Source organism: Parasteatoda tepidariorum, chromosome 12, assembly GCF_982258835.1.
Source record: "Parasteatoda tepidariorum strain Cologne lab strain chromosome 12, Ptep-v5.0, whole genome shotgun sequence".
Classification (NCBI taxonomy): Eukaryota; Metazoa; Arthropoda; class Arachnida; order Araneae; family Theridiidae; genus Parasteatoda; species Parasteatoda tepidariorum.
This window is the reverse complement of record NC_141766.1, coordinates 56,325,383-56,336,099: the sequence shown is the minus strand read 5'-3', so window position 1 is coordinate 56,336,099 and position 10,717 is coordinate 56,325,383. Positions and strand designations below refer to the sequence as shown.

Genomic DNA, 10,717 nt, shown 5'->3' with positions numbered 1-10,717 from the left:
TCTATTCGTCTTTAAAACTATTCACTACCTGAGGTTAAATAGTTTCATCTCTAAAACTATTTAACCTCTTAAGACCTCAGCTTTAAATAATGGCATAAAATATGATTTTTATTTAGAATTATTATTTCGATTTTTACTTCGAAGAAATTAAAATCACAGACGTATTAAAACATTTTTCTCTAAAAAAAATCTAATTAATTAAACTTAACTTTTAGTTATTTTTAATTAGCACATTTAAAATAATTAATTTTAATTTTTATTATTTAGTTTTATAGTAAGATATATTGACAGTGTATTGCTAAAAAACTTGGTCCGAAACAAAATCCATTAGACTCAAAAAATAAAGTATTTATTAATTTAATTAATAAATTTAATTAAAAATTTTTGTAATTAAAAACCTTCTGCCCAAATTCAATTCAATAAATTCAATTACATTTTCGATTCTGTTCTAAAAATTTAATTATATTTTCACATAGATAATCGATTTGTAAAGGCACACAATTATAACAAAATCTTAAATCTTATTCTTAATCTTATTTTTTAAGACATACAAGTCTACCAAATGTTGTGCAATATATTGGACACTGAGAACTTAAAGAATAAAAACTTTTTGCACTTTTTTTCTAATCCGAATATAATTCCATGTTCCTAAATTTTCAGCATGGAATAAAATGTGAATGTAAATTAACACGCAACATATGAATTAACACGCCAATTTTTTTGCTAATTTCAAAAATGTATTTTAAATATGTATATTTTAAATATTTATAATTGAAATGTGTATATTTTAAATATGAGTTTACTAAGTAGGAAAGTTTAAAAAGGTATAAATTTTTTATATTTAGCTTATAACAGCGAATTTGATATTTACTTATAAACTTCACTCATAATAATAAATTTAAAATGAAATATATTAATCGTTTTAAACATTTTGATTTTTTGGTATTTTGCAGGTAGTGATAAAAAAGTGCAGTTTTCTAACATCAAAAACTGTAACGGCAAAATTGCTTGATACGATTGAAATAGTAGATTTTGAGAATAAATGAAAACATGAAATATATACTTATTTGCCAAGATAGCGATAATGCGCCAAATCTTGCAAACTAATGTTTTATAGTTTTGTTCTCGGAAATGACAGAAAACTTCCTTCGGGATTTGCGCGCCAACGATGATGTCATCCGATTATATTCATTCTACGTCATACCAATTCGTTTTCTTCAAGGACACCTGCGTAATTTTTGATAATTGTTCCTTACTTTTTTTGCATTTGCTTGCATCGAATCACATTTAGATGATAGATAGGAAAGGAAATAAAATTTGCAATATAAAATGAAATACTTAGATCATCATTTTACAAATCATATTGTAAAATATTTGTAGTTCTAACTTTCCATATTGATTAAATTTACGACAAAGTTTAACTTTTTTTTACTAATATTGAAGATTAGAAGTTAGTTAATTTATTACTAAATTATTTTATAGATTTAACCCTATTTCAAACACATGGACAACATTAGGTACAATTGCATCCCTTGTAAAATATTATTTTTTAATGATTTTTTTTTTCTGTTAGTATGCCTTTATAAAGAATTTCTGTAAAAATATAATTGGTTTTACCTTCGCTAGACAAAATTTTAATCACAACTAAAAATAAATTTGTTAATTAATTATTATTTGCTAAATAAATTTAGTAATAAATTATTAATAATTAATTATTTATTAATTAGATTTAATAAATTAGATAGAGGTAACCTTTTGAACAGTTTTAAGGCTCATAAATATTTTATTAGAGTCTTGCGTATTTCATTTTATAACCGAAATCTGACGAAAAACATTATTAATAGGAAACTATCCTTCAATATCCCACAATATTAAAATTTATCATTTTTTAGTAAAAAAAAATCTCATTAAACTTTATTGAGTTTTTTAATAAATTGTTTTAATCACATTTATGATTTTGCTTCTTTCTAAGCAACATATTTCTCAGAAAAACCATATTTTCTGCCATTTTTAAAACTCAATACCCAGAAGGTTAAAGGTTCTCTCAAATATGACGCAGAAAATTTTAATAAAAAAGCATTAAATTATTATTTAAATTATTGTAGGTTTAATATTGTTAAACTCAAAATGTAACAAAATAATGATAACAAAAAATCCTGAGAATGTTCAGTTTCTCAGGAATCATTCGACCGATTTCGTTCAAATTTTGTTTTCTACCGTTCAAAATTACATTCTTTTAAAGGATATAAAAATGTGTATGTTTCTATTCAAAATGTTTTAGAATATTATCAAATAAGTTTATAAAATAAAATAGTCATTTTTTTAGTGGAATTATCTTTGGATATACGAATTATATAACTGTGTGAAAAAACTAATTCAATTCACCTAAAAATTTCTTGAGATATGGCGAAATACGCAAAATACGCTTCTGTCTTTGTGCTGCAATGGAGTGTTAAAGTGTGTTGATACGTGGACAAAATCATCTTCATTTGAGGTCCCTGTTAAATAGGAGGGTAATAATACAATCAACAGTAAGACCAAATAAAAAAGCCATTTTAATTTAACTGAAAAAAAAGAAACAATCGAACGACATAGAGTCATAAAAATTTTAATCCATATTTTGAATTTATTTTTATGTAAATATTTTACGATAAATATTTATTTTTAACAAAATATTCTTAAATTTTTCGAAGCGTAAAAAAGATTTCATTTATTTTTTATTTATTTTTATTTTTTAACTTAAACTATATTATTAAGCTTGTTTCTACCAGTTAAGCGTGCTTGACGCGTACATACTCGTCGTGAAAAAAAATTATCAAAAAAAAAAACTCGAAATTTCAATAAAGTACAAGAAGAATATCACTTGATGGTATGTCTTTTATATTGCAGAACACAGGGACACAGAAAGGCTCATGACCCTAAATTGATCATATACATAGGCCATGACTTGATTGGCGTGTATTGATTTATGTGAACAATTAGGTGGGTCATTATTAACCCTTTATTCTACGAAGTAGAGTTCTAGATATTCTTGAATAAAAGAAACTGAAGCATTCGGTCCCAAAACTTTCGAAGAATCTGAAGCAAAACTGGAAATCAGCTGGAAAGAAAAACTGGTTGCAAAACCAAATAATATTCAGATTGTTTTTGTTTTGAGTAAACTCTTACTATTAGAAATTGTAAATTATTCATCCCTATTTACTTTATGTTAGGAAAAAAGAAAAAAACAGTTATATATATATATGTTATAATGGTTAAAGAAATTTATTTTTTTCTTCGTAAATGCTGCGATATTTTAGCGTAGTAATGCTTAATTTATTGTAATTTCATAAATTTTAATTTTTCCCGTTATATAATTTTTGTTTAATTCATTTATACGTTACTTTTATTCGAATATATTCTATCGTTATTTTATGGCCGGCTATGTGCCCGAGCGGTTAGCGCACCTGATTGCGAAGAAAATGGGCGCGGGTTCGAATCCCGCTCTGGGCATGGATGTTTCTCTCTCTTGTGTTGTCCTCTGTTATGTGCGATGTGTGAATGTGGCCCACCCTATGAACGAGTTTGTGGCAGTGTGGCGTGGGCAATGTTACTCGTCTCCGTGACTTTGGCTCACAGGTGCCCACTGGGTAACGCGAAATGAGTAACACATCTGGCATCTTCTAAGGCGAAACGAATAAAATTCAGTGCCTGCCATTCGAAAAAAATAGTTATTTTATGATTTGTGTGTTGTGATTTTGCATTTGGCGATTCGTTTTCAATATTATCTCTCAAGAATATTTTTCTCTTCAATGTATTTTTTATAGCCTTTTGCATGTGGCTTACCTAAGGCCTTTGCTTTTAGTAAGACTATCTCTGCTTTATTTTTAAATTTATGATGGTTGAACTGAAATTTTCTTTTTCCATTAACTTAGCTTTGAATCCGACATAGTCTTCTTTAATGTTTTGCGTATCGCCCTCCGACCTTTTTCTTCCATAAAAATAAAATCATTCTCATCGAAATTTTGATTGGAGGAGACTATTTCTTCTTTGTCATTTTGATCACCATTATTTCTTATTTCCAATACAAAATTTGTAACCGTACGCAGAAAATTTTGGCCAAGTTTCGTTATAAATAGATACATTGAAAATTTTCTCCACAACCATTTGATTTCAATTCGTTTTCATCGAAATAGCTATTCCATGCATCTGATACAAAGTATTTTGGCTCTATTTGACACAAAACTCGCGAAATAGCTATTCCATGCATCTGATACAAAGTATTTTGGCTCTATTTGACACAAAACTCACGAAATAGCTACTCCATGCATCTGATACAAAGTATTTTGGCTCGATTTGACACAAAACTCACGAAATAGCTATTCCATGCATCTGATACAAAGTATTTTGGCTCCATTTAACACAAAACTCAAAAGTTTTTCAAAATGAGCATGTTTACCAAAATTCGTAGTGAAATTTTGAACACTAAAAATCAATTTCCATAAAGAGCAAAAATTAAATTTTTCGATAGTTTGCAGAAGTTGCAGAAAATATTTTTTTCACACAAAAAATAATTTTTTTGGAATTCATGAAATTTTTTTAAGTTTATAACAATTTATTTTAAATATAATTTAATATTTCAATATATTTTGACTCGATTTATGTATTTTAAATTGATTCAGTGTATTATATTTTCGAGAAGTAACGTTTATTCATTGTAATTTCAAAAATTTTGATTTAGTAGCGTTTCAATTTTTGTTTCATTTATTTATACGTCACTTTTATTCAATTGTTATTTTATGATTTGTGCCGTATGATTTTGCATTTGAAAAATATCAACTGATAATTTCCAAAACCTTTATCTTATAAGCTAGTCTCTATATCTTAAAATAATTTACTACATCTTTTGCTCACTAAATTATCTTATAACCCTTATTTAGCTCATTACCTATGATCCAAATTTACCTTTTTTCAATAAATCAGATTTTTCATGTTCGCACTCAAAGAATCTCTCATGGAACAAACTCTCTACCCAAAATATTTTCTATTAGGAAATTAAAAAATCACCATAAAGTGTTCAATTACAAGTAAATGCAAAATTTCATTTAATTGAATAATTTAAAAAATAATTTGGCCGACAATTTGATTTAGATAATCTCATAATTATACTTTGTAGGTAAAAGTTAATTCAAATACTCTTTCTTTTAAAAGTTTCTTGTCTATTTTACAATTAAATAAGAACTTTCCTTATTAAGTCGCTGTTATTCCTTCAAATTAAGTGTTAAAAAGTTTTAAAAGCAAAGTGTCCACAGCAGTTATTACGATATTAAAAAAAACTAAAGGTTACCTTAACATAGTTATATAAATCTATCACAGTTTCAAAAGAAAGTTCTACATTTAAAAAAAAACTTATAATTTTTAAAATATATCTTCTAAAAGTTTATGGTGCAGACGTAAGAACGAACTCCTTTTCCCTTTCACCATTTGTTTTCAACTTAGTTTTTTAAATTTCGAAAGAATATTCATGTACTGAATACTTTACTGTCTGCAACAAAACTGAAAAGAGCTTAACATTTCTTTGACATTATAGTTTAGCTTTTTAAGTCTTAAAAAGTAGTTTACATCGATTATGCTTCTTAAGTTACTGTTTCGGATAACTTCAATTATCAAAGCCTAATTTATTAGTCTGCTATATATTTTTCGAATTTCGGAATAAAATTCTACTGCACTCCTAAAAAAAAAATAAGAATGAAGATCAAGTTTTATACAGTTATGTATAAAACCTTGATATTAATATTGTATCAACGAATACGAAAAATAAAAATTGAAGAATGGTGAAAAAGTATAGACTAACTACATATGACTAACAATAAATAATATTTCTTTAGAGAAAAACAAATATATTTTTCCTTTTAAGAACGAACTAAACTCTTCTTCGCTGTGGCGAAGCAAAGAATGGCGCCAGATCTTAGTAAAATGTCATACAGGAGAGCTGGTCCTCAAACGACGCTAGATTGAAAAGTAGCCTTCCGGTATAATAAGATTTAACTGAAATAAAACTATTACTCATGGCCAGTCTAAAGTGATGCACCGAAAGTTTTCAATTTATTCAGTTTTCACTAAATAATCACTGCCTCAAGCTGACGCTATACATCGGACGAAATCCTTCATAGCTAAATGCTTCATAGCAAAATAAACCATGAAGTTTTACAGGTGACAAAATTTGCTAAACATCGAAAAGTAGATGCAAATTACGATGACGTGGGAGGGAAGTTATCCTGGAATAAATTTATTTTCCTTTCGATATGAAGGACATTTTTTAAACTTAAGGTTTCCTGAACTAGTTTATCTAAACTTAACAATGGAGGTTTAACATTTGTCGCGAATGATTTATCCCGTTGTATATAGTCATCTTAAGACAAAGTTTAAGCAGAAAAATAGGGGAGTATTTTAAAACTTCAAGTGCAATAATTGGAGAACATAACTCAACTAATCTAAGACAAGAGTTAAATGATAAAGAAAGAATTTTAAACTATAGCAGCATAAGAATTAAAACTTTATTTAAACAAGGTCATAAAAGTGGAACGGCAAGATAAGGGCTTAAAAATAGCAACGTAGTCTCCCACAAATTAAACATTGTTTGAAAGTGTTCCAGATCTACTGTTCCATTGGAGGTGCGTCTTCATCAGAGGGATCATCCTTTAAATCGGGTTTATCAGGAAATTCCTTTTCTAGGGGAGATTGAGCCACAGAGGACTCTTCAACCACAGAACTTTCAGTGGCTATCCCACTAGACTCTTCTTCAAAATAACCTTCCATGTCAGAATGAAGGAAACCTCCATGTTGTCTTGCATATTCAGCCTTGGATATTTTCTGTTTCTTTCCTCTGCTCCACCATTTCTCGCCTTTGCTTTTCTTTTTAGTAAATCTTCTAAATCTAACTTGTATGTTTGAAGTAAGTGTGGCAAAGAAGGACGTAGAAGAGCCCGGAACTGCCTCAGCTTCTGGTACTGCTGAAGACTCTCCAGTCTCTGATGAAGGATGCTGAATTGAACCACTACCAGACTCCAAATCTGGTACTTCAGTACGTTCTTCCTCTGCTGGTGACGTTGATTTCTCACTTTTTGAAGGAGTAGGTTCTCTTTCAGCCATCTAAAAGAATTAAATTTTAAAATAAATTAACACTGAAACATTAACAATTAAACTAATAGTTCTGTGAAATTTTAATTTTTCATAAATTCAGCACAATGACTCCATCTAGAGTTGTTTTAGACGAAGTTAACTTGCCATTTCCGTAGAAATTTTGCTGATACAATAGAAATGCACAACTTCACTGCATCGGAATCTGCACTTTAAAAGAAATTTTCTTAGAACAAAAATTTAAAACCGAATTGGGAACTTCAGTTTGTTTTTGGTTGTCGCAGTGTTGATTTAATAGTTATTCTAAGTGAATTTCCGATTAACACTATCGGACTCAACTATTGCAAAGGACTACTTTCTTAAATAGATATTATAAATTTCAAGACCTTCAATTTTCAAATTACACACTTAAAAAATTACTTTTAACTTGCTTTGTGCCTAGTTCGTAGTAAATTTGAGATTTTTCGACAATATACGTTATGCATCTTCTGTCAAATCCATATTTCAGAATACTCCAAACAATCAAAATTGAAAAGTTTAGGAATATGTAAATCTTGCGTTTAGCTTTCATGGTATGCAATTGGATTTAAAAAAGCACTTATTACGCTACATATAGCAGTTTTCAAATTTATTTTTGGTAAAAATATTTTTAAAAAGTAAAAATTTGTAATTTAGTTCTGAGTGAAATTTTTTAGAGTAGTTTTAAATAAATTACAAAGATAACTATTAAGAATTAAGTGCCCAAAGGACTGGTGTTCATATTAAATACAATAATTACACTCAACCTGTCTAAATACTCGCATCCGGCCTACAGCCAAGTTTCTCTAAAAACTGGATATTTAAAATATTGGGACTGAAGTTTTAAAACACTGGTTTTTGAAGTTAGGAATTCTCTTACAAATGAAATCAGTATTTACTCATTCGACTCCAATACTAATTAAAACTAGCCCATTTCCTTGATAACGAAATTTAAGAAAAATAATTTTAAGACTTATTGTCAAAAGTCGTAATATATTCACAATCTTACAGAACCGATTTAGCTAGTGTAATACCAAAACAGAACAAAAAGGAAAGCCATCTATACTTTGTTTGAGCTAAAAACTCCCGTCACAAAGTCTGAGGCCGCCTGTTGCTATGAAAACAAGAATGGCGCATTTTAGGGAGGGTGACTTCACTTAGGACGAACTCAATAGACAGAAGAGATTCCCTTTCTCTTGCCGAACCCCTAGTCATATCTCGTTACCATAGTCACCGCCACAAGTCCAGACGAATGTCTGGAGAAGTTCTTACTTTAGACAAACTATATAATATAAATATTTAATTTAATTACGTAGTTTGAATTTAAACCTAGTTTCCATAACGATAAATTGTTATTTAGTTGAAATTTAAACATTTCAGTTTATATGTATTTTATAATCTGAGTAAAAATATTCTAAAAGCAAAGAACCAGAATTTTTAGATCCAGGGGAAGCTAGTAAAATTTGAATTCAATTTAATTCATCGTACACATTTGTCAGGAGTAAATATTTTAGAAATAGTCCTTTGTTTTAAGGTACGAACTGTCACACGTAGCTCTGACTTAACTGCTTGTTGAAAAGGCAATATGCTATGGAAAGCAAAGTCTACCTAAATATAGGTGACCCGTTAAACAAAGTCATAAAAGGTAGCTTTTAAATTTCGGGATAAGACTTTCAGAAATTATGCTGTTTGGGTCAATACAAAGTCTGCAACCGTATACAGAAAATGTTAGCTCAATTTCGTTCTAAATGGAAACATTGAATATTTTTTTCCAAAATCATTCTATTTAAATTAATTCATAGAAATAGCTATATTCCGTGTGATTCTATATTGAGCTGATACAATGTATTTTGCACACACAAAATAAAAATGTTTTAAATGAGTTGACCAGAAGTCAAAGTAAAACTTTGAACACCTTAAAAGTAAATTTAAAAAGTCAAAATTTCAGATAATTTTCAAAAGTTTTGGATATATATGGAAAGACCAATTTAAAAAGCTTTAATCGTGAAATTTTTAAGTGCCTTAACAATTTTAAAAAACTGTTAGGCGATAGATTAACAATATGGAAAATCTATCCAACAGACCTATCTATATGAATCTAGTACAAAAGTAGTAATAGGAACTGGAACTCTTTTTACTTTGGAAAATTAAATTCGAATGAAATCTATTTTAAAAACAGTCTTGAAAAGCTTTAAAATTTCAGTTTAACTTCTAATCAGATTTAGGCACAAAAGTATCTGGAATATTTGAAATATGAATTTTAATTTCGTAGAGATTTTCAGTAATTAGTAAGTATCTTAAGTTTAAAATAACATTAACGCAGTTGGATACCAGTATAAAGATTTCGTTGGAATCCAAATCACAGGATTTATTCCATTATAAACTAACTTCTTAAGCACCAAAATGTATTTTATATAAGCGAAAGAAATTAAATTTAGAAAGTAAACCTGACGAAAAAATTCTAAAGTGGTTTAAGTTCTTTAACTGCAAATTAATACTTGCATGCTCAATTTGCAAGAATTACAAATTAGAAACTATAACCATAAGATAAAGATAAAGATAAATTTATTTAAACTTTACGAATTTAAGACTAATTTTAGTTTGATTAAGCCGAATTCCGTTAAAGATAATTGTATAAGAAACTTTTAGATAAACTCAAAAACTATTCGCAATCATTGATTTTATGTTAATTTCAAGTTTAAAACGCTTCGAATAAAATTTATTAATATAAGGAGTCAGTCCACAAGCTGTATAGTTCTAGTCTACATTTCTACCAATTGCATAGACAGTTTGAGAAGATTTTTTAAAATTAAGATTTAATAGCAGCACTAAAAACACACGTTCAAAGGAAAATGCAATACATTAGATAAAAAAAAAAGGACTACTTAGCCTATCATTAAGATCTTTAAAAATCTTGTGAAAATGGACTTCGCATTAGGAAAAATCTTAAAGTTAAAGATCGGTAATCTTTAGATGAATAAGTTTAAAGTAGTTAGAGAGATAAAGATATGCTCAGCTGAGATTATTAAAATTGTGATATAGTAAAAATTAGAATTAAGAAAGTTGCCAGTCTAGCACTATATACGTATATATATCACAACAAGAAATTCTTACTCAACGGCTAAAATTACACTTCGAAGAAATTTTTAACTTCAAAATAAAAAAGATGCTAACGTAATAAATTATAACTTAAAACTTATAGACTTAACTACTACATTAAACGTTTAATTAGTTGAAGATAAATCAAAACGAGTCTTACCTTTAAGAAGAAGCTTGGAAATTATCACAATCCAAATATGATCGCACTGCACAAACAAAATTTCTGAAGCAAATTGGCACAGACCAGGCTTAAATAGACAAATCTGAAACCGGATATGAAAGCGCATTTTATTGCGACATGCGCATAGGGCTATTTTCTTAAACAGTATCTGCAGTTAGTTAGTGCCTGAAGTTAGTGTCTAAATTACAGTTTCTTAAACAGTACCTTTAGGAACCTCTTTGGACAAGTGGTCTCACTGATCTACCAAAGGCTTTATAGATTTGAGGTTGTGGGTTCGAATCCTACCGTAACCTTACATGG

General features: G+C 28.5%; 1 protein-coding gene across 1 annotated transcript; it reads right to left on the bottom strand.

Annotated features, from left to right (window-relative positions):
• Positions 1–6,516: 6,516 nt before the first annotated feature.
• On the bottom strand, positions 6,517–10,449 carry LOC107452334 (uncharacterized). The gene is made up of 2 exons (XM_016068734.4): positions 10,397–10,449; positions 6,517–7,131 (listed from the first exon to the last, which is right to left on the bottom strand). Exon 2 carries the CDS (start codon positions 7,129–7,131, stop codon positions 6,637–6,639), a length of 495 nt encoding a protein of 164 aa, XP_015924220.1. The 5' UTR covers positions 10,397–10,449; the 3' UTR covers positions 6,517–6,636.
• Positions 10,450–10,717: the final 268 nt, after the last annotated feature.

Coding starts and splice junctions, on each gene's coding strand:
- LOC107452334 (XM_016068734.4), bottom strand. CDS start 7,131: ATGGCTGAAAGAGAACCTACTCCTTCAAAAAGTGAGAAATCAACGTCA.